The 25,379-nt window shown below is 48.9% G+C and overlaps 8 protein-coding genes across 8 annotated transcripts; 3 read left to right on the forward strand and 5 right to left on the reverse strand.

Moving 5' to 3' along the window:
* Positions 1 to 638: 638 nt before the first annotated feature.
* Positions 639 to 5,148, reverse strand: LTR84_001079 (uncharacterized protein; the record flags this gene model as incomplete). The annotated part of the gene is made up of 3 exons (XM_064844705.1): positions 639 to 869; positions 926 to 4,966; positions 5,053 to 5,148. The coding sequence occupies 3 exons, from the start codon at positions 5,146 to 5,148 to the stop codon at positions 639 to 641; spliced, it is 4,368 nt and encodes a 1,455-aa protein (XP_064712565.1).
* An 824-nt stretch (positions 5,149 to 5,972) lies between these two features.
* On the reverse strand, positions 5,973 to 7,385 carry LTR84_001080 (uncharacterized protein; the record flags this gene model as incomplete). The annotated part of the gene is made up of 4 exons (XM_064844706.1): positions 5,973 to 6,525; positions 6,578 to 6,974; positions 7,027 to 7,194; positions 7,259 to 7,385. The coding sequence occupies 4 exons, from the start codon at positions 7,383 to 7,385 to the stop codon at positions 5,973 to 5,975; spliced, it is 1,245 nt and encodes a 414-aa protein (XP_064712566.1).
* A 1,232-nt stretch (positions 7,386 to 8,617) lies between these two features.
* Positions 8,618 to 9,718, reverse strand: RPL2 (60S ribosomal protein L2; the record flags this gene model as incomplete). Its single annotated transcript, XM_064844707.1, has 5 exons — positions 8,618 to 8,841; positions 8,896 to 9,238; positions 9,297 to 9,377; positions 9,481 to 9,548; positions 9,670 to 9,718. 5 exons carry the CDS (start codon positions 9,716 to 9,718, stop codon positions 8,618 to 8,620), a joined length of 765 nt encoding a protein of 254 aa, XP_064712567.1.
* Positions 9,719 to 13,817: 4,099 nt separating this feature from the next.
* LTR84_001082 (uncharacterized protein) lies at positions 13,818 to 15,790 on the forward strand (the record flags this gene model as incomplete). Its single annotated transcript, XM_064844708.1, has 3 exons — positions 13,818 to 14,273; positions 14,359 to 14,730; positions 14,786 to 15,790. The coding sequence occupies 3 exons, from the start codon at positions 13,818 to 13,820 to the stop codon at positions 15,788 to 15,790; spliced, it is 1,833 nt and encodes a 610-aa protein (XP_064712568.1).
* Positions 15,791 to 16,587: 797 nt separating this feature from the next.
* LTR84_001083 (uncharacterized protein) lies at positions 16,588 to 17,558 on the reverse strand (the record flags this gene model as incomplete). Its single annotated transcript, XM_064844709.1, has 3 exons — positions 16,588 to 17,085; positions 17,143 to 17,198; positions 17,252 to 17,558. 3 exons carry the CDS (start codon positions 17,556 to 17,558, stop codon positions 16,588 to 16,590), a joined length of 861 nt encoding a protein of 286 aa, XP_064712569.1.
* An 866-nt stretch (positions 17,559 to 18,424) lies between these two features.
* Positions 18,425 to 19,652, reverse strand: LTR84_001084 (uncharacterized protein; the record flags this gene model as incomplete). The annotated part of the gene is made up of 3 exons (XM_064844710.1): positions 18,425 to 18,916; positions 18,975 to 19,135; positions 19,214 to 19,652. 3 exons carry the CDS (start codon positions 19,650 to 19,652, stop codon positions 18,425 to 18,427), a joined length of 1,092 nt encoding a protein of 363 aa, XP_064712570.1.
* A 2,187-nt stretch (positions 19,653 to 21,839) lies between these two features.
* LTR84_001085 (uncharacterized protein) lies at positions 21,840 to 22,560 on the forward strand (the record flags this gene model as incomplete). Its single annotated transcript, XM_064844711.1, has 2 exons — positions 21,840 to 21,903; positions 21,965 to 22,560. 2 exons carry the CDS (start codon positions 21,840 to 21,842, stop codon positions 22,558 to 22,560), a joined length of 660 nt encoding a protein of 219 aa, XP_064712571.1.
* A 1,776-nt stretch (positions 22,561 to 24,336) lies between these two features.
* Positions 24,337 to 25,008, forward strand: LTR84_001086 (uncharacterized protein; the record flags this gene model as incomplete). The annotated part of the gene is made up of 1 exon (XM_064844712.1): positions 24,337 to 25,008. The coding sequence occupies one exon, from the start codon at positions 24,337 to 24,339 to the stop codon at positions 25,006 to 25,008; it is 672 nt and encodes a 223-aa protein (XP_064712572.1).
* Between the last annotated feature and the right edge of the window lie 371 nt (positions 25,009 to 25,379).

The following is a 25,379-nucleotide window of genomic DNA, read 5'->3' on the forward strand; positions in this document are numbered from 1 at the left end:
AGAAGTGATCGAGTCGAATCCGTGTGTCAAGGCTCCAGGGATAGGTGTGCAGGAAGGTAAAAGTACAGATGTTGTGTGCAGGCTGCGGAGTTTGAAAGTCTGTAAGAGGAGGATTCGGGAGGAACGTGGCACGTGTCAGTAGTAAGTAGTAGGGATACTGTAAAACTGGAAGGTGAAACGAGGGTGGCTGCTTCCCTAACGGGACAATCCGTGCTTGTTACTGCTGTGGCGTATAACTCTATTGTGTACTATCGAGGGCTCTACAGTCAGCTCCCCCTTTTACTTCCCGGGCCTTATCTTTGGGAAAATATGCACCTCGGAGCGTATGATAGCTCTGATCAATAATAGTATTGAGCCTGCTGAATAACCATTGCCCTCGAACGACTATACTAATGCATCGAAGCATTCTAGAAACGAAACCAACAAAGCTATCTCACACTAATACATGATTGCCCTGAAGCTGTCTGGGCATGGCGGTGATGACAACCACCCAGGAGCAGGAGCAGAGTCCCATTCTGCTCCATAGCACATCCGAGGGCGACATGCTTTTCTTTTGTCAATCAATGCCTGAGATGAAATCCCCGATCCCAGTCATGAGCCGTTATTGGTACAATAGTACACATCCATGTTTATCAATATCATTCCGTCCCACTGGCTGCCCCACTGGTGGTTCCATTGGTTGCTATTCCATTGCTGCCTCCCAATGTCAATCTCAATTTTGTTCCTCCCACTGGAGCGACAGATCCCCGTGGTGTTCCAACACTTGACGCTGCTGCTGTTGACTCGCCATCGAACCCCATTCGTTCTCCTATGCGCCCCAGATTCGGGTGATCGCTAAGAGTCTTACTAACCATCTCATTGCAGTGATTCTGAATCTCAATGTTAGTCATCTTCCTGCCCAAACACACCTCAAATGACGACTTACCTCGATTGTATTGGCATCATTGTATAACATGCTGCCGTCTTCATTGAAGGTTTTGGCATTCTTTGCCAACAGCCCAATGTCCCGTTGCAGATCTTGGAACCTCGTGTATGCATGGGTGTTGATTCGTTTTTCGATCATATCCATCGCAATCGGATCCACAATGATGTGGTAATATTCCGGATATAGCTTTTTCGGTGGAAGCTCAAGGAATGGTCCGATGATCAGCCGTGTTGGAGGCTCATCATCACTTTCATCCTCTGATTGCTCTTCAGGATCAGAGTCGGGAACTTCAAGTGCTTTGATCGACTCAAATACTGTCTTCAATGCTTTCTGTAGTATGGTTCGATCTCCAGGGCTTAAATTATCTGGCACCTTGTTGGGCTGACGGCCGCGCTTGCGTTTCGCTGGTGTTTCTTCCTCGAGTTCTTCACCTTTGCGTTTCAGCCCTGCCGATTTTCGTCCACCCTTCTTTTTGGGTTGTGGTTCAGGCTCCGGTTCCTCTGAGCTTTCCTTTTCTGGTTCCGGTGAAGATTCACCACCGTTTGCATCTCGCTCACGCTTGGCCTTGTTGGTTCGTCGCTTGTCGATCCGTGCCTGTTTTCGCTTGGCCGCCTCTCCAATGGAATCGTCCGAATCATCCACGGCGGCAAGCCATTGTTCTTCAGTAAGACCATCATCATACTTGACCTGTGTCTTCACACGTGCCCCACGACCCGCATACTCTTCTTCCACTTCCTGCGCAGGATTGTCTTCCGCCATGTAAAGTTCTGGCAGTTCGCTTTCACCCATCAAACGTGGAAGTGGTCGGCCAGGCCCGTACTCTCCATTCTCATTTCGCTCTTTGTCCATCTTCTTGAAAAGAATAAGCTCCTCTTCTGAACGAGCCATCATCTCGTTGAGGTCATCATCGTCCATTTCTTCGGTATCATGACCCGGTTGTTCAGCAGCTTCTGCAGTCTCAAGGAGCGTCTTCAAGAATGCTTCTCTTTCTTCAGCCGTCGACTTGTTGTCGAATTTACCAGCCTGGATGACCTTGCCGTCCATGTCCAATTTGAACTGTGCTCTTTCCAGAATCTTTTCCTCTACAGAGTTGGATGTAATAAGACGGAGAATTCGGACTTCATTCTTCTGACCGATACGATGGGCACGATCTTGTGCTTGCAAATCTTGATGAGGATTCCAATCCGAATCGTAGATGATGACGGTATCTGCTGTTTGCAAGTTCAAACCTAGACCACCAGCACGAGTGGAGAGCAAAAAGCAGAAATATGGTGAGTTGGGCTCATTGTACAATCGCAACAGTTCAGCACGGTCCTCAGCCTTGGTTGCACCATCAAGACGGAGATATGTGATGCCGCGCAATCGTAAGAAGTCTTCCATGATGTTCATGATCTGTGTCATTTGAAAGAACATCAATACTCGATGGCCAGTGGCTTGGAATTTTGGCAGGACTCTGTCGAGGAGCTCAAACTTTCCGGAAGTACGCCAAATCGAGTCGTTTGTTCCTTTGCCTGGATTCATCTGGTCTTCCACAGGCTCAAAAACATAAGGATGATTGCAAAGTTTTCGCAGCTGCATTAGCATATTGGAGAGACCACGCATGCTGGTCTTACCTCCCTTGCCATCGGCAACCACCAATCGATTTTGTGTCATCAATTGGTGGTTGAGTTTGGCTTGAAGAGCTGAGAAACGGCATTTGATTACTCTTTCCTGTTTGTCAGGTAGATCTTTCTCGACGTCTTTCTTCAGACGACGAAGGAGGAAAGGTCTCAACACCTTATGCAGGCGACGGATAATCAAAAGTGACTCTTCTTCCGAGAGATCAATCCGGTCTTGACTGCCCGTGTTCGCGAAGGGAGTATTGAACCATTCGTCAAATGACTTGACCGACTTGAAGATCGTTGGCAGTACGAAATTGAGCAGAGCCCACAACTCAGGAAGATTGTTCTGTAGTGGAGTTCCGGTAAGAATGAGGCGGTAGCGGGTAGTATAGTACTGGGTAATGGTGTAGCTAAGTTTCGACTCGGCATTCTTCATACGATGGCCTTCATCGACAATCATGTGCACCCACTTGATCTTACTAAGAATTGGTCGGTCCTTGATAATGTATTCGTAGGTTGTAAGTAGAACCTGGAAATTGCCTTGTCGAATTCTCATTTGCTGTTGTTTTCTCGTGTTGGGTGGTCCTTTGTAGACAATTCGGTTGATGGATGGTGCCCATTTCTCAAATTCCAGATTCCAATTGGTCAATGTGCTGAGAGGTACGATGACCAGGAAAGGCCCAGGCTGGCGTTTTCGCTCAATGAGGTAGGTAATCAGACTGATCGACTGGATTGTTTTGCCCAGACCCATTTCATCTGCAAGAATACCATTGAGATTGTTATTGAAGAGCGAGATCATCCACTGCAAGCCCTTCAATTGGTACTCTTTCAGTGTTCCGCCCACGAGAATGCTTGGCTGCACCGTAATCTCTTCCTTGATACGGTGAGCAACGGCGTAGTAATCAACTTTAGGACCTTGACCCTCCTCGTCTTCGGAGCCGCCCTCCTCCAAGATGTCTTCATCCGAATATTCATCTTCGCCCCATTTCTCTTTGTTACTCCGCTGCTGCTGTTTGACTGAGGCTGCCAGTTGTGTCAAGAAGCCATCGGTCTGCTTGAGAAGATGTGTGATACGTGAGTCCTTGGCTTGCCCAAGAAGCTTCAAGTAAGTCTCTTCATCGTCGGCCTTCAATGCCTGCAATCGTTGCTTGGCGGTTCGTTCAATACGCTTCTGCTCTTCACGTTCCATATGTTGATGGTGAGTGACCATCATCCGGCCTAGTTTCAGCGTACGGCTATGTTGAGAGGTTGCATTATTGCGAAGATCTTGTCCATGAGCAACGATAGATGTCAGGTAATTTGTCTGTCTTGTCTTCTCTTTGTTCTCCCGAGCATCTCTCTGTTGCTTTTCGAGCTTTTCGGTAATGCGAGCCTCTCGAAGTGATTGTTTCTTCATTCTGCGGTGTAAGCTTCTGTTTGCTGTCATCGCGAGATTGTCGTAGACATATAATTCTTGCTGAATCTCACGGCGCAATTCACGTTGACGCTGAAGTAAATTGAGCTTCTTGAATTCTATCAATGCTTTGAGCTTCAAAGTATCGTCAGGGGAAGGATCGGTAGATTTGTTGGTATCCCAAGAAGTAATGTTTGCAGGGAGTGCCGCCAGTTCGGCTTTTCGAGCCTGTACACGATTGTACAACAGTCGCTCCTGTTCTTCACGGACCTGCTCAGGATCAAGCCCCAGAGGCAAAAGACTCGGGATATGTTGTCTTTTTGCTCGTTGCGAATGATCTGAAAACGTGATCACCTTGGCTAATAGATCGTAGGGCGATTCGTATGATGAAAAGAACGTCTTATGCTGAAATGGCTCACCATCAACAACTGCTTTGGAATCTGCGATCCCATCCAGTGCTTTACTCACAGCCGTAACTGCATCAGCACCCGTGGTTGGTGGTGGTTTTCCAGAAGGAAACAGCTGCTGTTGTAACTTTGGCGGTAGAGCTAGATTCTTCGACAGCATCTTAAACGCGTAAATCTGAGTTCTTAGCAGATTGAGCTGTTCTGGGGTAAAGCTACCATTGGCTTGCGCAACAACGCGCTGCGCTTGTGAGGGTTGCGACTGGCCATTTGTGGTTGGAGGTGCACCATTTCCTGTTACCGCACCGACCCCATTTGCGACGGGATTAGAAGACTCGGTATCAGTCTTGATAGCTCCATTCGTAGATGGACTGGCGGCCGATCCGTTGACTTGCTGCAACGGTTGGGGCACAGGTTGTTGCTTGACCTGCTGCGGTTGCGGTTGTTGAGGCTGTTGTTGTTGATGTTGTTGAACCTGCTGCTGTTGTTGTTGATGTTGCTGGGCCTGTTGCATTTGCTGTGCCTGCATCTGTTGTTTGCGACGAAAGTTCTGTTGTTGCTGCACCATAGTGAGGAATCGATGAGCTTTGAGGTACTCGGGGTCGGTCTCGGGAACATTTTGGGCTTTCATGCGTTGAAATTTCTAACATTTGTTAGTCGCAAGTAGAATGGTTGAAGGGGGGAGGGACGAAGAAGTGGGAATGGAGTGGGAAAGAATAATTTATGTACCTGATATACTTCCTGGACTTGGGCCTGGGAAAGGTTATGTGGTAACCCAGGAGGCATGTTGGCCTGCATGGCAGGCGCGGGTTGGACTGAAGCCATGAGAAGTTAAAAGGCCGACGTGTCCAAGATAAGTTTGGGTGGCTCTGGTTCAAGCCAACCAGTGGATGGTGGTTGATAGCATGCAAAAAGACGTGACTGGGGAAGTATTGATGCTGATGGACAGGGATTGGGATAGCCTTGTGAAGCAATGCGATGAACTTGGCGCAAAGCGCAAGCCTGAGCGAGGAAACTCGCAAGGAGTTATTGGGTTGAGGTTGGGTTAGGCGTGAAGTGGTGAAGTGGCTAAAGAGGGGACAAGGAGTGGTCAATGGTAGTTGGGCGCACTCCTCAAGTCATGGACAGTAGGACTCGGACCTGGCGATGGGTCGGTTGAGATGGAAGGAGATGATCACGACGCGTTGATGATGATTTCTGGAGGGGCCCTTCACGATGTTCCGAACGCAACGAGGAAGTCACACGGGAAAACCAACTGCGCTGCCCTGCGCCTGCCTGAAAGATGCTGCTAAAAATCTCTTGGCTCGCGTCACGTGACAAGACCATTTCGTACTAGTTTCTCGCTAGCCGCAGTCTAACCCAATCGAAGATCCCACGCTCCTGCCACACTACGAGTGTGTCACCAGGGGTTCCGTAACAATAGAGTCAATTCTCATGTATTCGATACTGATTCTACATAGCAATACTTGCATCCTGCACTCCGGCGGGGTCACCTTGTTACGTTCTCAATTGATATTGTTGGATTTCACCTTCCCGTAGCCAAGAACTAAACCATGGGAACCAAACGCCAAACTTGCCCAGTAAATGAGTGAGAATCCCGCTGGACCCTGTAAGGAGGAAAAAAGAAGGCAGCTCATGGCCAGCATGATTTATGTAATTACGGATCGTTTCGCGGGAACAGGTGGTGGGGGAGGCTTCTTCGCTCTCGAAGGAGGGGGCGGTGGTGCAGCACTCTTCTTGCCCGGCGTGTGGGCGAATGATCCACTGCCGTGTGAAGTAGCCGGAGAGACAGATTGATCTCCATAGCCATGATCGGGACTACTGTTCGTGTAAGATCCCGAATCATCTGCAAACACATCGTTTTCTTCAACGTTGCGCAAATTAGACCGAGCCGTTCGTATCATCAGGGAGTCGCTAGGTACACGGGTAATACGTGGCATGGTTCCAGGGGACAGATCTCTTATTGGGGTCGAGGAGTGGTCGAATGTGGTTGATCGTCCTAGATTGGGGCGATTTGTTGCAATGCTTGGTGGAAAGTCGGCGCCTGAATCTGCATAGCGGGAGGACGGTGCGCGACTTGATCGAATTGTAGGCCGAGCCTCAACGACAGGCTCTTCTGCCGGTTCAACGTACTGCGTGTGGGATCGGACAGTATTGGACCTAGATCTTGGCGTAGGACGGCCACCACGAGAATGTTGCGACCTGAAGCAAATGGGTTAGAAATCGTCGGGGAAATTCATGACAGTGAACAAACCTCGCCGGCCATTCGTTCTTCAACTGAACCAGAGCCTCTCGACATTTATCGTGATATGCCAATTCTGCATCGAGAAATGCTCCAAGATCAGCCACGCATTCTGGGTCGGTGTCCCGAATCTCCTCCATCCGACGCAATACGTCGTCTGCCGATTCTTCGTATTTGGCCTTTTGGCTTCGGAGCTCTTCTTCTACCCTGAAATCCTCCTTCTTGGCCTTCTGCATCTTGGCGAGGGAGGTGTCATAGGCCAATCTCCTGGTTTCAAGTCTCTTACGCGATGCTTGATACTCCTTCATCTGGACCAGTGATCTTTCCAGAGACTCTAGCCAGGTGTTTGTGGCACTCGTAATGTATGATTCTTGGACACGAGCAAGTCGTTCTTGGGTCCGACCAAACACTGGTGAACGATCAGTATGAGAGGGATTCCTGGCTGGTCTGGTGTAGCTTACTAGCCAGGCATTGACCAATTTCCGAATCGATGTCAAATTCATCACCATGTGCTATCATTGTTCCACCCATATGGGCAATCGGTAATATTTTCTCCTTGCCTTCGATCTCGGATCTTTTGGAAACGGCCTTGACATAGGCGTTTGTGGAACGCTGCATCTTATCAAGACCTGGAAGTAGATGGTAAGTCTCTCAGTTGTGCAACAGACGTTGATCTTTAGTCATGGAGCTTACCATCCTGGCGCAGGGTCATCTCCAATTCCATCGCCTTGAAATCGTCAGACACATTGGTCTTGATTTCAGAGCCCATGCGCTCGCCGGCCCATTGCTTGAAACGATCGAGCTTCTTGTTGACGTTCATGTTGATCCTTGAGTGTGAGGGTGGTTTGGGTGTAGTTGCGAAGTACTCGTAGAGAGCTAGGGATTGAGAGATAAGAGAAAAGCGATGGTGGGTTGTATTTGGAACAGGTGAGCGAGTGACGGAGTGGCCGGAGCCGCGGTGTTCTCTCTGGAATGCTAGTAGTCCGTGGCGAACCAGAGCGAGCGGGACAAAAACAAAAGCAAGCTGACAGTCGCAGTGTTCCAGGGACGATAAAACGATAGAATGCGCCCAGGCTTACTCGATATGAATAGACTTAGGCGGGCGAGAAACGAACGTTGAAGACACTCACGGTGGATGAATGACTTGGAGAAACAATAACTGTTGGAAACAGCGGTCACTTTGGAACGTGTAAGAGTCGTGTCCAGTCGAGTTGTGACGCGGCACAGGGTCAGGCACAAAACTCAAGCACAGGGCACGGGCAGTTATACGGAGGAAACTCCAAACGGGTTCGTCTTAAGCAAGTCGCAATGAGTTTTTGTTCACTGCCCTGCCTACAACAGGCTTTGCTTTCCAGCGTCAGTGACCAGTGACCACTGGTTCCCCTCCCTAACCCCTGACCTCAAACCCTCTCTGCGGGCCTCTCCTCTGAAACCAAAACGCCACCATCATTCAATGACACGCCTTGATTGGGACGAGCCATTTTTACTGACACCTGGAAGATCTGCTCCATGGCCTTCATCCTCATCCGGGGCTTTACACGCCGCATTCTTTAGGCTGTGTTCCCTAGAAAAATCCAATCCACGTTCCAGGTGGCGCCACGCTCGGTACCTTGCACATGCAGAGATTGCACGTTTGTCTCTCGGCTTGCGAGTGCTAACTACTGCCCCATTCGATGCTTGTCTATCAAATGCGCATCAACTCTATCACTGTTGCATGACATTGTTTTCTACGAAGTAATGACACATCTGGAGCGAGCGCCGGATATAGTTTTTACTGCGATTCTCACAGTGAAATTTCCGTTCAGGAGGATTTGACACCATCTTCATTTCGTTCTCAACTATTCGTAATTGGTGCTGATCGTTGATCCTTCCAGGCCCTGCACTATGCTGAAAAGTCTTGCCATAAGCCCAGCTGCTTCTAGGCGGCTTTTCCACAATGAGAAACCAGGATCTTCCCCACAAACTTGAAATGTCGCGGTCACAATCTCAAGTGTAAAAGCCGGTAACACAACCACGCCGTTTTTTGCATCTCCACTAATACAAGCCAAGTATCTAATCCTTTGTCTTCTGGGTACCTCGGAGGAGACCAGTTCTTCTGGCTGCAATAAGACCAGCCTTTTGACCTTGTGCAGCGTATCTGGAAATGGTTGATGCTTTACCAATATGTTGATGGTTACCACCACCGTGAGGATGGTCGACAGGGTTCATAGCAACACCACGAGTCTTGGGCCACGAGTTTCGCTTGACGGCGAACTTATGCTTTGCGCGAGATGCCTCTGTAGATTTTGTCAGCATGATCGATCCACCATTTCTTGATTCTCAACACGTACTCAACATAGGCTTATCAGTACGGCCACCACCTGCAACGATACCGACCATGCCTCTGGCTGAGCTGAGGATGACCTTCTTGGCACCACTGGGTAGTTTGACTCGGGTCTTGCCCTCATCAGGGTTGTGTCCAATCACGGTGACATAGTTGCCAGATGTTCGGCCCAAAGCACCTCGATCACCTGTCTTCTCTTCCACGTTCGAAACCACGGTACCTTCGGGGAGTTGACCAACTGGGATGACGTTTCCGACAGTCAACGCGGCGTTCTTTCCAGCGTAGATGAATTGACCAGTGTACAGGCCTTCGTTGGCGATGAAAGTCTCGGTTCGGTCCTTGAACTTGTACTGTAGATCGTCTGATGTGAGTATTTCGATACAACCATGAACACATCGGGACTCTTACGGGATTGCGGAATTGAACTCGTGCAAGAGGGGCGCCACGGCCGGGATCGTGGATAATCTCCTTTACAATGCCTCGGATGTACTATGGAAATGATGTTGTTAGTTCTCTCTCTTTAAATCTGAAAAATGAGGTCGTTCGAGAATGGGGTCGTTTTGGGCTAGGAATCGATGGATGGGAGCTGTACCCCGTGTGCTTCGGCATAATCGAGTTGTCTGAATTTCGCAGGAGCCTTGTTCAATCTGGTGTGTGCGGCTAGGGAGAAGAGTCAGTATAGTTCTCAATCAGATCTTCAAGAAAAATGGGCGATGGCGCAGTTTTCGGAATCTTCCAGGATAGATTGATTTCTGGATTCTCGTGGGAGGAGGTGACTGACTGAATATAGAGCCGCGACCCTTTCGCTGATTTCGGATGACTCGACCCATGGCTGGCAGAGATCACCTTCAAGTGTTGGAGTCTGAAGATAGAGGGTGAGGCCTGAGTGGGAAAGTTCGTGGTTTCTGTGATCGCACGTTGGTTGCAGAGTGTGCGAAAATCCCGATAGGGCTTAGTTTGAAAAACTCTTGGCGACATGAAGAGTCATGTGACTCAAGCCGACCTCAGGCCTCAGACTTTTGATGCTCGTAATAATATCCTTTGTTAGGCGAACTACCTAGGTATCTTGTTTACTTGGGTACTACCTAGGTGGGCTTGACTGTGGTGTAAGTCCACGTCTTTTTCTTGTCAGTGCCTGAACCGGAGTCACACAGCCTTCAGCAACGGCCTGTTCAGCTCGCACTGACAAGGGACTCTCCGTCAATGGTCTCGCTCTGAGCTTCGGGGGTAATAAGATTCATTATGGTGGCAACGGATATAGAAACGTTTTCTTGCTTAATCGACATGAAGTTCGACATCAAAATGGACTGGCTACTGCTTTGTGTCTCCCGCCATCTTCCAAATCTACTCTACCAGATCATAGTATATCTAGCAGAAGACGGCATCTCAAAATCTTTTTCTCATCATGCATCTGCCTTTATGGTGAGTATTAAAAATATGCTGGTGTCCGAAACACAGCAAAAGGAGCTCTTTTATTTGGCAATATTTGCACAAAGAGCAATGCGACCAGATAAGAGAACGCATCGTTCCAACCTCGATGATCTCCTTCTCCGAATTCACCAGAGTGGAAAATGGACGATCTTCTCCATAGATCCTGGGAGGATCTCAAAAAGCATCGTCTCATTTCATCAAGTCAAAGATCTCCCTACATTCGCGAATATAACCACAGCTAATGCCTCCTACCTAGCCAGTACCAACGCAAGTTGCTACAGCGAAAACATTGCGCCTAACGAGCTCCGGAATTTGCTATGCTTTTCCTTCGAAATGTAACATGGGTCGTTCGGCCCCTTCGCCCGAAGTCGTTCTCCTCAAGAGGTCCAATAGTGTCCAGCATCTCCAATACTTCCCAACCATCGTTCTCAATTTCCCTGGCCTTCGACGCAAATTCCGACTTGAAGAACATCGCTTTCCATACCACGTTAAACCTACCTCCATCCTCATTAGGATAAGTCGTAAAACGCCTTGTCGTCTGCTCAATATAATCAGGAAGATGCCCACTCCACCTAGATAAGTGGCCATCAGTATCATACATAGTTTCGGGCAGGTCTGCGAATTCCAGTAGCAGTGAAAGTTGTAGTTTTGATTTTTCAGATCCGAGAATCCGGAATACACCGTCAATAGCAGGAGATATGTAGTCGACTAACAGCCCTACATACTGCTGATCATGCTCAGGGGGTGGGAAGCGAGCATGCTGGTCTCGTGCATGTACTTTACGCAGCCAGGATGAGCCACCTACAAACGACCAGACTGTCCCATAAGAATCCTTTGAAACTGCCTTAGGCCTGGAAATTTCGGCCTCAAGATATTGGATGTATGATCGATTTCTGGCTCCGACAGTACAGAGAAAGGAGTAGAGGGGGTCCCAGGGATCTACCAAGGGGAACTGCAGTGATCCGCAAAATTTGAAGACATTATGTTGATAGAAGACAGCTGCGGCTTCGATGGAAATCATCCTATTCACTCGAAGTAATCCAAATGTCACAGCGGCGACATTTTTTGAGGGCGGCTGCTCGCGATGTTCGGGATAGTACCCTTCAGGGTCTGCTAGAAAAATTGAGGATTTTGTGTAGACGACGATTGGCTCGGAGCTGATCAAAAGTAGACCATAGATCCTGTTCCGAATTTCAAGCGGGAGTGAACTGAAGGTCGTTGCAGGATAGATTGCAAGGCCAAGAGGTTCACCTTTGCGATATCTGAGTCTGCAAACCATAGGAGCCATTATCGACGCGGGAACTTGACGTTGAATAATGGAAGAGTGGATGAATTATACGATTTCTATCTTGACCCTTATACTAGGATAGCGTTTTAGTACGAGAAGAACAAGTCTCAATATCAAATAGAGAGTTCGCTATTGAGTGCAAGTAACAACAACTTATTTCAAGGAGTGTTTAGTTGTCTTCAATTTTGTGTCGGTGAGGTATGTCGGCGAAACTGCGGATATTTATCTACTTGAAAACTACAATACTATTCTGACTCGAAGTAACCTCTGCTAAAATGATTCATATGCCATGGGGAATTTCCATGGGATGATACACAGATTCGCGGTTGATGTGCGGTGTTAGTCTATCGCATCGTAGATAGAATTTAAATGGTAGCTTGGATCTCGATCTTTTATCTCGCATGAAAATTTTGAATCATACTACCATGTTCAAAAAGGTTTCTGAAATCATGGTAAATGAGAACTTTTTCATCCTTGTACGACCTTTTGCTTTCAGCCTCGTCGAAGATAGTCCTCCGGGATTACAGGCCTCGTTTCGTATTCACCACGCCTACATAAGGTTTCCGAGTACCTCCGCACTTAGGGACCGACGGAGGACAGTTTTAGGTTGCACAATGCCAGCCAAGGCGCTAGTCAATTTAGTCTAGCGAGACAGGCAGAGTATAGGGCGGCATCACTTTTGTCCCCAAGAATCACGAGCAGTTTCCCATACCTTGGCACGCAGAACATCAGCTTCCACTTTCCAACCTCATCCGCCACTGCCACCGTCCGACTCTGCATGATATACAATCAAGTTTCCGTTATGAGGAATGCTCCAATACTACCAGTATCCCATTAGCCTTTGATCTCCGCTAATAAAACTACTCAACACAGATACTTCATTGTCACTACTTCAGAGCCAGGCTCATGATTTGTTCACATATTCGATAGGTAGGTCCTTTTATCACATCATATGTTGCTGAAACTGTGTCGGCAACAATATCGTTGGACAAACCGCGAGATTTTTCTTCCAGGCGGTGGTTGAGTGAAACGGGATCGGCAGACCCGGGCATCTCATTGGCTGATCTCCAGAGAAGAGGGAACTTGGTCTGATAATCACCAATGCCACCGAATATACTCACCTCGAGGAGACTTCTAACCAGAGATTTTTTGGCTCCGAAAACATCTGAGAAGCCCATTGGAACTCATGTCATTGCAACGAATCGTTGTGACTCCTGAGAGGGCCATTGTCACAGTCGAAAGTCAGTCGAGACTCCAAGGCACGATGACAATATCATCCCAGGAGCTTGCACAAGCACGATTTTAGGCAGGACCTGCACGATACTGGGTTATCAGTTTCCTTGGTGTGAGGTGTCAGTCATGCTACCATTGTGGTCCTTGACCTTCAGCCCGGAGGTAACGCCGCAAGTTCAGAACAACTGATACGTGTACAACAATGTTTTTTCGGATTTTTGGCAGTAACTCATCGGATTCAGGCATTGGGATGACAGAATACTGCATTGCGCTGCTCGGAGAACGCCGCGCAGAAGAATCTTTGGGTTCCAATTTTCCACAGGTACAAGCTTGAAATCGATGTTCCGAATGTTCAACACCAGTGCCCGTTCTCTTTCGACCGCAGCGGTCACAGTCGTGGTATGCTTTACAGATTACAGCCAGGTACGGAAAGAGATGCTATGTCTGGTTGGTTGCCAGCCTGTTTTGGAGTATGGAGTATGCTGCATCTTGAGTTGTGCTTGGCATATGCTACATGCGGAACCCCAGCAGGGCTGTCCAACAAACCCACAAAGATTATACGAATACTGGAATGGATCCTGAACATCCAGGTGGAAGAAGTCAGGGAGGCCTCAGCTTTATGTGGATGGTGAGCGTCAGCTATGAACCAGATATTGGGAAGACAGGTCGAAAATGCTGGCATAGATTCTGTACACCAAAGCGCGGCCATGTCTCCCTGTGCCAAGTTGACGTATGAGGATCTTCTGCTAGCAATTATTTAGCTCGCTGGCAGACCGCTTCCCATTTCCGCATTGGCCTTTATTGTCACCTCCACTGCTGCGTAATTTCCATCTAAATTCCACCTTCCTTCCTCAACTTACGCCCACCCCAACATCCTGTTCTACTCGTAACTTTTTATTTCCCTGACCATGGCGGACTCAGACTCATCCTCTTTGTCTTCGGCTCCCTCTAGCGATGACGAAGAGATGGTACTCAAAATGACTGCTCCTAAGGGACTAAATCGCTATTTCAAGCCCGCACCTAAAGACGACCCCATACCAGAACCTCCCAAACGCGCTCCGTCACCACCTCACGACTATATACTAGCCGACAATGGGTCGATCGCGTTCCTCGTCATGTTCAGAAGCCGTTTCAGCGACGCGTTTCCCAAGTCCTTACCACATTATGGCCCCCAAGATATTGAAAGAGGGGTTCAGGGTGAGCTACCGGACGAGCACGCTGAAAGACTCCTTTGCGCGTTGTTGGGATTGGTACTGAACCGAAAAAAGGATGTTGAGTTTGTGGCCCCCACCAATACTTCCCAGCTGCGCGAAACAGTCGTTAACTTTTCTATGTCAGACGCGGTCACCATGGACGAGCACTCGAGGATGCCATCTCTTCAAACCAGCACCAGTGGCTGGCTGCGTGGCAAGGAACAAATCCCATACACGGTGGTAAAAGCTTCAACAACATGACACCTGAAGAGCGCGTCAGTACCCTCGAAAGCCGCGAAATCTACAAGCACTGACCGCAACATAGTTGAATCTACTCAAAGCCCTCGCCCTCTGGTCGTTGAATCAGTCAGAAGTGGTGCAGGCTATAATCAAAGAATCCTACAAGCAACCCCGCCGCGACGATGACCGGAACCAACCTCGAAGCGTGCAGCCATGGTTTTCAGACCAATACCGTCGCAAATACTGGCTTATTGAGGGACTTGAGGACTCGCACTTCAGAATATACCGGGAGAATGATGGGAAGACATCGAAATCCAATACCTGGTTCAGCATTGCAGGCTCAATACCTGAAGTAGTTGCGCTGGCGGACAAATTTGGCGAGGAGCATACTCAGACGTCCAAGGTCATCAGCGACAAGCTGCGGTCAGCAATTCCCAGGTTTGAAGCTGGAGATGAGGTTAGCCAGAGTAATGATCTTCCCGTATCTTGCAAGTCACTGACAAACGATCTAGAAACGAAAGCGTCGCGACTACCGCCTAGCACGAAAGGCCGCCTTTTCACGACCCGAACCCGGATTCTCACTCTACGAGGGGCGAACACGAGGCAAGAGAATGAAATACACGTTTTCGGATGAGGAAGATGGCTCGGACGAGATGTCTAGCAGACGATCAGCCAGAGACTCAGGATTCTCTACACCGTTTGAAGCCGGCCCGACAGTCACCGCAAGTGGGAGACAAGTCAAGTCCAGACTGGGCGGTATGTACGGCGAGAGCATGTTGATTGATCAGCGCAAAGAGCTGGAGAAGATTACAGGCGAGGGACACATGACAGAAACAAGCGAAGACATGCCGACAACAGCACCGACCGGAAGAGGGCACCGTCTGTCAAGGTCTGGCAGACCCGTCCGCCCCGCGCGAGAGCGCTTCAATGATGGAGCCGGGTCCGACAGCGACGAAGATCAATCCTCTGGCAAGGAATGGAGCGGGAACGAGAACGAGCCAGACGAGTCGGAACCCGACTTTGACGGCGAGGACGAAGACGAAGATGACGCGATGAGCGATGAGGGCTTGGACGCGGACGACATCATTGGCGGTGACGACGACAACACGCAGGAGTCCCTAGTCGTGCAGCTTAGGTATCGCAAAGGCAAGGAGACGACTTCTTCCCCGGCAGGAAAACGACCAATAACCCCGCAAGCAACCAACGGCACTCTCAATTCGATCAACAACGCGGCATACAGACCCCTCGCCGCCAAATCGACCCTACCTATCCCTCAATCCAGTCCACCCATGGCAGATACCATCAACGTGACGCGTCGAGTCAGCTCGAATGACCTCCAAGGGGCACAATTGACATCCGAGCAGATCAATGCACACATCAACGCGAATGGAAATGGAGGCGGGAACCCCAAGGGCAGTGAAGTGGAGACTCGAAACGGCATTCCAAGCCCGCATCCAGGGGTCCAGCAGATGGTCTCGACCGTCCAAGTCCCGCTGCAGGCGATGGATGTGTCGTGAACAATTTACTGAGTGGGCGAGTGAACGACCGAATGAACGAGGCATGAGATGAACTGCCAGCCTTTCGAGATGTAATGTACCGGCAGGGAGGAGCCAAAAAGGGAAAAAGTCTTTTTGTTTTCTTCAAATCCGGGCCTTGTACGGGTTGACGAAAGAATGTCAAATGGACGATGACCACAGGGTACTGGGTGTCGAGTACTATCTTGCCGATGAAAATTCATCCTAAGGCTACGACGGAAGTACAGTGGGGTCGTCCGCAACGAAAGCCTTGATGAGTTGATATGGAATTCGAGCGATCCGCTGACTAGGTAGACGACAGCATTTGGGAGTAAACTCGTCTTGTAGCTGTTAACGATGAATGACATGAATAGAACATCGAAGGGCAATGCTTCTTGTCCCCGATACTAGACTCCCAAAGAATTTTAACACAAGTGCTTCTCATGTCAAATGGTAGTGATGTTTGAATATTTGTTCGCTTATGATCGAGGCATTATCAAGCCCTGACTCATGGCAACGAGAGGGATGTATGGTATGTTACAAAAAAACTGAAAAGCTGTCAGGATTCGGATGTGATTTGAATTTATATTTAGTCCATCACTAACTTATGCCGATGTCTAACGGTAAAGTACAGCTTTAGTTCAGTCCCCTCCTGAGCATTCTGGTCCTCAGATTGGAAAACCCTCAGATCCATTGTTCCGTAGCTCCTGGATTTTCATGATTGTTTTTCAGCAACATACCTCCATTGTTAAATCCATTCCTACCCTCTGTACCTTCAGTCCTAACGGCTATCGTTGCCTTCAGAGTAGCACGACAACACTACCGATCACAATTGCCAGAACTAATAGAATCTTCTGCCCGCTGAGGTCCTCGACATGTGCTCCCAACCCACTGACTATCGGAGGAGTGATTGTGGGAGTTAAATTGATAATGTTTGTGACAATGGGGAAGCCACCACCAGCGGTCGGTGCACCAGTGGGGGCCTGGGTGATATTCTGTGGCTGTCCATAGCCAATGGCTGTAGTGCTCTGAGTAGAATATGATGCATCTGTGCCCACTGCTGTAGCAGGAATAGCAGATCCTACACCACTGCTTGTGTAAGGAGTTGGCAGATGGAGTGTGGACAGGTTTGGTTGTTCAGTCTTGTTCTGTGCATAGAGATTTCCGGTTTGTCCATTTGGAAGATTGAAATCACCCGTAAAGAGGTTGGCCGAGCCACCGGATGCACAATGGTAGACGCCTGTGGTCATAGAACCGTACGACTTGTCTGAAAGCCAGTAATTTGTGGTGAAACGGTCCTAAAATTGAAGGCGTGTTCAGTGCCAAATAGCGGCAGAAGGAAAGACAGCACGTACCCAGCACAACGGGACTTTCCAGGTGGTCAGAAGCAAGCAATCAGTCGTCTCAGCACCTGTACTAGGTCAGATCATCGTGTTCAGGGGAACTGGGAGAGGAGAATCTTGCAGCAAATGGTCTGTGGAAGCTCGAGGGTTTGTAGTGACTTTGGAAACCTGGACTCTGCAGTGTCGAAAAGCACCGGTGGAGTGCCGTCTTGAGGCTTCACAGTTGTAAGCAGGTTCATGTAGAGGTCAGCGAGATGGGTCTCGATGAAATGGCCATCATGAGGGAATATTCCAGGCGGCGAGCAGATAAAATGACCCTGGTCACAAGATTGACGGCCATGAACACCAGCACTTGACAAAATGAAATGAACAAACAGGTTCAAAGCGAGAAGAGGCAGTGCCGAAAGCACGCTGCTAGAGACGAGCATGATGATGACAGATGGCTTTGGTTTCAAGAGATTGGGAACGTTCAGAAATCGTACGTACCACCTCGATTGAAAACTGCAAGGTGATGGGATGAAATTCAACAGAAGTGCAGATTGTGAATCTGAGAGAAAGGTAGACGGAGAGCAGAACTGGCAGTCACTGCAATGCACGCAAGCAATTGCAGTGACTGATTGTTGGAAGGTGCGAAACCACAAGTCGTGCTGAGGAAAGAGCAACTGAGCACCAAAACTCAGGTATCTTCCTCGTTGACTTCGACTTCAGAAATTCAAAAGCAGCTTTCATCTCAGTCATCCTTCCATTTTCCTTCGCCCTCCATTTCTGTGTGCTCATATGATCAACATCTGGAGTTCCAAGTCGAGGTGGTCTGGTACATGACACATTTCAGTCGTTCCCTTTAACCAGGCATGCAATCTGGCACCCACACATCACTTAATCATCTCAATAGCTGTGCGCAGATCTTCTCACTACAGCCCACTTAGACCGAGAAGGGATCTTTTCAGGTTTGTGTTGGTGGATTCGCGACCGTATCGAGTAGCTGACCAGGACGAGTTGTCGGGAAATTTAATTCACTAAAAATTAGTAGATGATGAAATGTCCCCCAGGAATTCATGGGTTTAGTTGGGGTTTTCCAAGGGTAGCCTGATGAACAGCTGTCGTCCCCTGGTCCCAACCCGAAATTTAGATTAAAGTTCCCAATCTGGGGAAACCTGTTACATTGGTATGTAGTGTCAAGATGAATTTTGAAATATCGCACAGATGATTGAACTCCCCTGTCCATATAGCTGGTCAATGGCGTCAATATTACATTATTATATTAATCTAAGCATCTAGTTCTCGCATTAAGTCTTTAGGCTAAGATGGAAACAAGCAGGGTAAGGAACACAACCAAGCCCATATTCGCAGCATAGCTGGTTGAGCTACCGTTGGATCCAGTAGCTCCGGTAGCGCTGCTAGTAGGTGCAGCAGTTGTCGATGCCGGAAGCACACTGCTCGAGGTTGTTGAAGGTGCAGCAGTGCTGCTTGCAGTGGTCACGGAACGGCTGGTTGAGAGATTGCTAGAAGTGCTGGTGGAGTTTGCTGGTAGGTCACCACATTCAACAACGGGAACTGTGGTAGCAGCAGGTATCACACTTCCTGAAGGAGTGAAGTTTGCGACGGTTGCATAGTCCTGGACAGTGCCACTAACGTAGGTTGGAATGACGGTTTGGTGATCCGATTTGTCTTTCAAACCAGCCACAGATTTGATCCAGTCGGCTGCTTCATTCGAATAGTGCTGATAATAGCCAAGATGGGTCGAGACTAGAGCATCACTCTTGTTGCCAGCGCAAATTGGGTCGGGCTATGGAGAATGTGTCAGCAGATTGAGCATAAGATTGATGGCAGGGACTGCGACTCACTTCGAGACACCAATCGCGCAGAACAGGAGTGTATTTGTCAAGAGCGGTCAACATAGCAGCGTCCGTTCTGGGGAAAAGACCATCAAAACTAGAACCATTGCCGAAATTATACGGCTGGTTCGCGGTATGGCGAGTATTACCGAAGATGATGACAGCAGAAACTGTACATTTGTGTTAGTCAAGCCTCCAGTAAACGAGTGCTCTATTCAAGAGTGACATGGAAGAAGTCAGTAACTCACGTCTGTTTCCAGGACTCGTCGTTGGGTCTAGGGCAGGGGTCGAGGGCTGGATGCAACCATTGAAGGAGACACCACCACCACCACCTAGAATATCGGCGACGATCTGACCTCCTTGGGAATATCCAGCAAGGATGAGCTTCGACTTGGGGCAGCGTTCCGCATATGAGGTCAATTGTTTGAATCCGGCTAGTACACCATCGTAGGTTGTCTGGCAAGACAAATCGGTGAAGAGAGCGGAATAGATGAGATTTTCATAACCACAACTGGAAAGACCATCACAAGTAGCCGCAACTAGATCCCCCTGTCGTCCTGGGTAAGGCTCATTATTACCACGAGCCAAGAAGAAGTGTACATCTTCGCAAGGGGTACATGTTTGGGCCTGAGTGAACGAGGCCAATGACAGCGAGAGAATGGCGAAGATCGCCGATGTCGAAACCATTGCAGATACAAGATCAACAAGAAAACGAATGTGCTATTGAAAATGCAAAAGATGGACGAGGTACGGATACTTGAATAATCACCAAACTGAGAAAGATAGACAGACAATGGAAAAAACAAGCAAGAGATCCCAGCGACTTGATTGCAGAGGCGAAAGAAAGATCAATTTTCTATTCGGCTCGGGGACAGCGGTAATTCGGCTCAACTAGGCCAAAAGGTAAGTAAGACATTGGGCAAGATATCGCCTTTAACCGTACGTGCTAGTCCCGATCCAATCTTGTTGATAAGGTACGAAGTGCTTGTTTGCCTCGGAGGGGTACTGCACCTCCAAACAACAGGTTCAAAGGATGAGCTGTGGTATGGATACGAGTCCTTCCTTTGAAGCAATAATTCTTCATTGCTGCCAGTGCTTGGACTAGTATCACACTGATACAAGGACCACTCGCACTGCGAGGAATATAGGAGGAGTAGCATTCATGATAAACAATAGGAAATTAGCCAAAGTGGATTAGGGAAGTGGAAATCTCGGATGCGACAAAAAGGCGATGGGACACTGAGACGCGTAATTCGACTGCTACTGCGAAGCATACAAGTGTTGGTGATAGCTGCATCATGGTTTGAATACTCCGCTGAATATCATATCCCTCGGATTTATATCCCGACCCCATCGATGCACCGTGCACATCCTCCTACATATCTGTCCAGTTTCATCTAAGGTCTGATTGACATAAAACATCCGAAAACGATATGTCGCAACACTTAAAAGTGGTTCCGTCCCAGTGTTGGGCTGGATACAAATCCGCCGAGCGAGTTTCCAGCCCAGCTTACATGGGCTTGGTGAGGCTAGAGTCCTTTTAATCGAGATTGCCATCACCCGAACAGTAAACTCATACCGCTTGTTCATGCCTATGCTGCCTGACACTTAACAAGCAGTTCGTCGCATTGGTCAACAACGGACCCGTCCGAAAGAGCCAACTTTGTCTATGTTTCTTCAGGTGGGGAAAGACAGAAGAAGACAAGTACGGAGTACTGTTTGTCTTCACTAGCTGCATTGATGTCCAAGCTTTCTGCATCCTCCTCGATACGGTCCGGATACCAATGCTATGTCACAAGGTGTCAATCCACAGGGGAGACACCCTGTCTCTCCACAAACCATCATAACATTCGTCAAAGGCTCTTTGGTCGCCTTTGGGATCGACAGGAGAGTCAAATGTTAGATTTCAAGGGCAAAAATAATCTGCTTGACGAAGGTGAGTAACATCGATAGAGTAACCTGATTGACTTCAGATGGCGAGAGAACGGTAGGCAATTTAGTGTTGAGGTCGTGATATGAACGCGGGTGATCGAGATTGTGGCTGGATGTGCTACAACTCTTACGAACTGCTGGCTCCTAACCCCAGAAACTAAGGCAAGCCATAGCCTTACCCCTCGAACTCTCCAGCACAAGATGACCGCTCAAGCCCGAACTCGCCGAGATCAAATTCGGGTTGAACAGAGCAAGTCCACAGAGGCTCCCACAAAAACACCCATGATCCTGGGACATTCTCAACGGGCCCACGGCGCCATCCGAATGGACCCCTGTCGCTGGGTCATGAGATTCCCAGAGCGTTCAAATTCTCCGTCGATCCTCCTGCATTGGGCTATGTTCAAAATTGCAAACTCTAGGTCTTTGCACACCATTTGACCTTGTCACGACCGAACCTGGTAGCGATCTTCCAGAAGTGAATTTCACTCCAGGCATCCGGGACGACATCGACACTGAACCTGCAAAACAGCTAACCAAATGATGCCATCACCGATCTTCAAGACGTAACTCTCTTACTCCCTAGCAATGCTCCATATCCTTACCAACTGAGATGTGAGTGTTCATCCATTACTTTGTTGAGGATGGTGCGAAACATGATTGCAGTTTGAACGGCATCCATCGTAAATTGTGTTCTGCTGCAGCACATCCTGCTGGCCTACATGAGTTGAAGTTGATATGAAGTATATCATGGAAATCTATATAAGACCATCAAGGTCGTCCTCCCTCTCTACATCTTTTCTTCTCATCAGCATCAGCCAACAATCACTACTCAGAACAATCAGTTCCAGTCCACTCATTTGAAATCCCCCCACATTCATTTACTATCAAACTCAAACACTACTACTCCCAACAACCAACCCCAAACCCAAACTAACAATCAAAATGCGTGCCTCAATCATCATCTCAAGCATCTTCGCCGCTTCAACGCTGGCCGCCCCTCTTGCAAGTACGTCTTCTCCAGTTGCCGCCCATTTCCTATGATCAAAAGACTAACATACGATGCACAGCTTCCGCAGCAAAGCGAGACGTCAGCCTTGATGTCACCACCGGAGTCAATGTTGAAGGCCTCGACCTGGACCTAGACGACATCACCGACGTCGTCCCTGCTCTCCCCGCCATCCCAGCCCTGCCAACCATCGACCTTGGTAAGCGCCAACTCGGGCTCGATCTCGGCTCTGTCCTCAACCCTGTGACCGATCTAGTCGGCGACCTGCTCTCCACTGTGACCGGCCTCCTCCCCACATTGACCTCCGAAGTCAGCTCCGTGGAAGCCCTCGTCAATGGTCTTGTTGCCGGCACCGTCACAGACGTCGAAAGCACCCTAACAACCATCACCTCGACCCTGAACGACATCCTCACGCAGCTCGGTGGACTCGACCTCGGCGACCTTGCCAGTCTCACCAAGCGCCAGACCGTCGACGTCGACGCGAACGTCTCGGTCGATGCAGATCTCAGCTCGCTCGTCGGCACCGTCACCGGTCTGCTCGACACCGTCACCGGCCTCACCGACACTGTCGATGTCTCTTCCGTCGTCGACCTCGTTCAGACTGTCCTCAACACCCTCACGAGCTTGACCTCCGTGTTGGGCTTGAAGAAACACTAGAGATCATCATCTGTGGTGAGCGCAACGGTGTGTTTGGTTTCCGAGGACTTTTTTCGGCTTAGAGCGCATGTATCAGGCATATATACATTTGGGAGAGCTTTATGTTCCTTGTAATGTTTTCCGCACGGTATTGAACACTAGTGGAAAGAGAGAATGGAATGGTCTTAGGTATGAAACCTAATGGGCTGGGCAGAACGGGACAAAACGACAAATGTTTCGGGAGTCTAGATACTCATTATAATACATAAAAACAAAAATAAAAACACTGCACTATAGATGTCTACCTTTCGGTGGCTAGATGAAGACTGGTTGATTGTCAATGGTCCTTCGATGCAACGCCACGTCTGTTCTCCGGCGTCCTTCTATCTCGGGCACTCGTCATCAGGGAATCGACAGGCTCATGAGTAAATATATCACCGAACTGTACACTGTCCATTGTCAATTTCGCCCAGGAATGGGAGCGAGCCCACTTTCATCACGCAAAGTGAGCCGCTGAGGTGCATTGCTTGACCACAAGTGCAATGACAGGTACATCACATTACAGTCACAGTATCTACATATAAGAACCTCAATTGAGGCATTGCTGGGCCTTGCCACGTCCATTTGACCTACCTAGAGGGTACTCATCTATTCACCTAATCATGCGACACTCTCTCTTAATTACCAACCAATACACACATTCCTCCTTATGCATATTACGGCTAATGCCTCACGATCCTAAGAACCGACAACAAGCGCGCGGCCCGAAAAAACTACAGCGTGCATGATCCCCCAAAGCAAGCGAGCCCGCCGCGGTGGGGGATTCTGATCAGGCTGAGACTCCTGGCGCAATTCTACGAGGCAGCGAGTAGATACGAGCACTTGGGGCTGCATCCTATCCTGCGATCCATTCAATGTGGCGCCTCTGTGCAGCTCAGGTTTCGTGTTCTGACCTCATTCGACAATTTCTGTTTCTGCTGCTCACTATGCTCATTTGTCCACCTATCGTTGCAGCTGCATCCGTCCCCAAGGCATTTTGTTGGACAACCTTTCGCTCGCAAAAAAGCCACGTAGAACCCACAAACCGACCGAGAAAAGCTCCTGGCTTCGGTTAGAAACGTCCGCACATACCAGTCCACATCCATATCACTCTATACCTTTCACTCTCGCACAGGATCGTAGTGGAATTGTTGACAGAGTGGATGGATCTTCATACCCAGGGGTCATCTTCGGAACCCTTTCCCCTATCAAACTTAGCTCACAGCCGACTCAGTTCAAACTTGACAGGATTACACTCAACCGATATCAAGGCCTACTCGCGTATATCAGAGTTACCATAGTTTGAGAAGTTGGAGCGACCTGAGTACCTTTACCGAGTGGCTGGATTTAGTAGGTGCGGCTGAAGGGCTACATACCATAGCTCAAAAGCCTAGCATCGGTATTTTTTCAGCTCTTGAAAATGCTAGTGTGCCTTTTTGCAAGCCCTCTCGTATTCTATGACATCCTGACATGGGCTCTTTGCGATTCTAGACCTTAAACGACCCTGCATCTGGTTAACGGTGCGCTACTTGTGATTCTAGCCTAGGCTTCGGGGCTGACGTTCAAGATAAAGGTATTATCTGCTACTTCTCTGTGTAGTAGATTACGATTTCCCCATGGCTTCTACTAGCAGGAATCTATGAGCGAAAGGTCCGTAAAACGTCGTATAAGTTTATTCTCCATTTAGTTGTCTGGTTATCGACGTTTATGCCTCAAGGCGCCAGAGTTATCGATTCTCAATCACACCAATGATATAAGATGGCACCCCCATCCATCGCAAACAATTGGCTAGATCTGGTCAACTTTGAGGTTCCCGGTGCCATCCTCAGTAACCTCAATGCTCGAGGGATAAAGTGGCAGAAGATCGAGAATGCGTCGGGCAATCTGATCAACCTCGACACGTACAGTGTTGTGATCGATCAATTTCCCGTCCGAAATGGCCAACGCATGGGGGCGGCCGATTTCCTTTCCTTATTCCGCAAGAACATCAACACCTTCATCAACACGACGTGGGCCATTTTCTCGCCATTCGACGCTTCACTCGATGCCAAGTGGGCGACAAATAGTCCACTGGGTGCAGCTATCAAAATCGATGCTTTTGGTCCAGACAATGCCGCGGTGGTTGTCTCCGAGTTTTCCACCCTTCGCTGGCGGTTTTCAACCATCGAAACGCTCTTTTCGGGTGGGACAGGGACCCACCCGGTGAGTGGGACTCGAGAGTTTGGCATGCACAATGGGAATATCTTATATACACGAGGTGCCGATCGGACCACGGGTGCTTTGGAGTCTGCGTTCGAGGGAGGCGCTGTTTGGATCGCTGACCGGCTGTGGCGGAGCATGCAAGACACCACCGTGGAGTGGATCAACAGCAACGGTGGATCTGCCAGCCTCGTGAACCCCACGATCAATACTCTTCCTTGGTGGGGTTAACAAAGGACCGGAGTCTGAGGTAATACTCAATTGTCTCACCGTCCATAATGGCACTTTGGGGGGCTTTCGTAATCCTTGGTGCTCACACCAGACTCAAGGTTAGATATCAGAACGGGCGCAAGACGGTATCGTTCGCCACTCACAGGTGTAAAACTAGGCTTGAACGAGTAGGACAAAGGTATTCACCCCTTTAGGAGTGCAGGAAAGCTCCACGCAGTGCCTGTCTCTTTCTCATAGGTCTGAGACTAAGTAAAATCTCAATTTCCTTTACTGTGAGGGGGCCAACGAAGAATGCGGGCGGGTGGGAACAAAACCAAAGACTGGAAGTTTTTGGAACAGGATTCACCTCCTTGTAGCAGCTAGAGACGCGT

This window comes from Exophiala bonariae, assembly GCF_035927105.1.
Source record: "Exophiala bonariae strain CCFEE 5792 chromosome Unknown scaffold_1, whole genome shotgun sequence".
Lineage (NCBI taxonomy): Eukaryota > Fungi > Ascomycota > Eurotiomycetes > Chaetothyriales > Herpotrichiellaceae > Exophiala > Exophiala bonariae.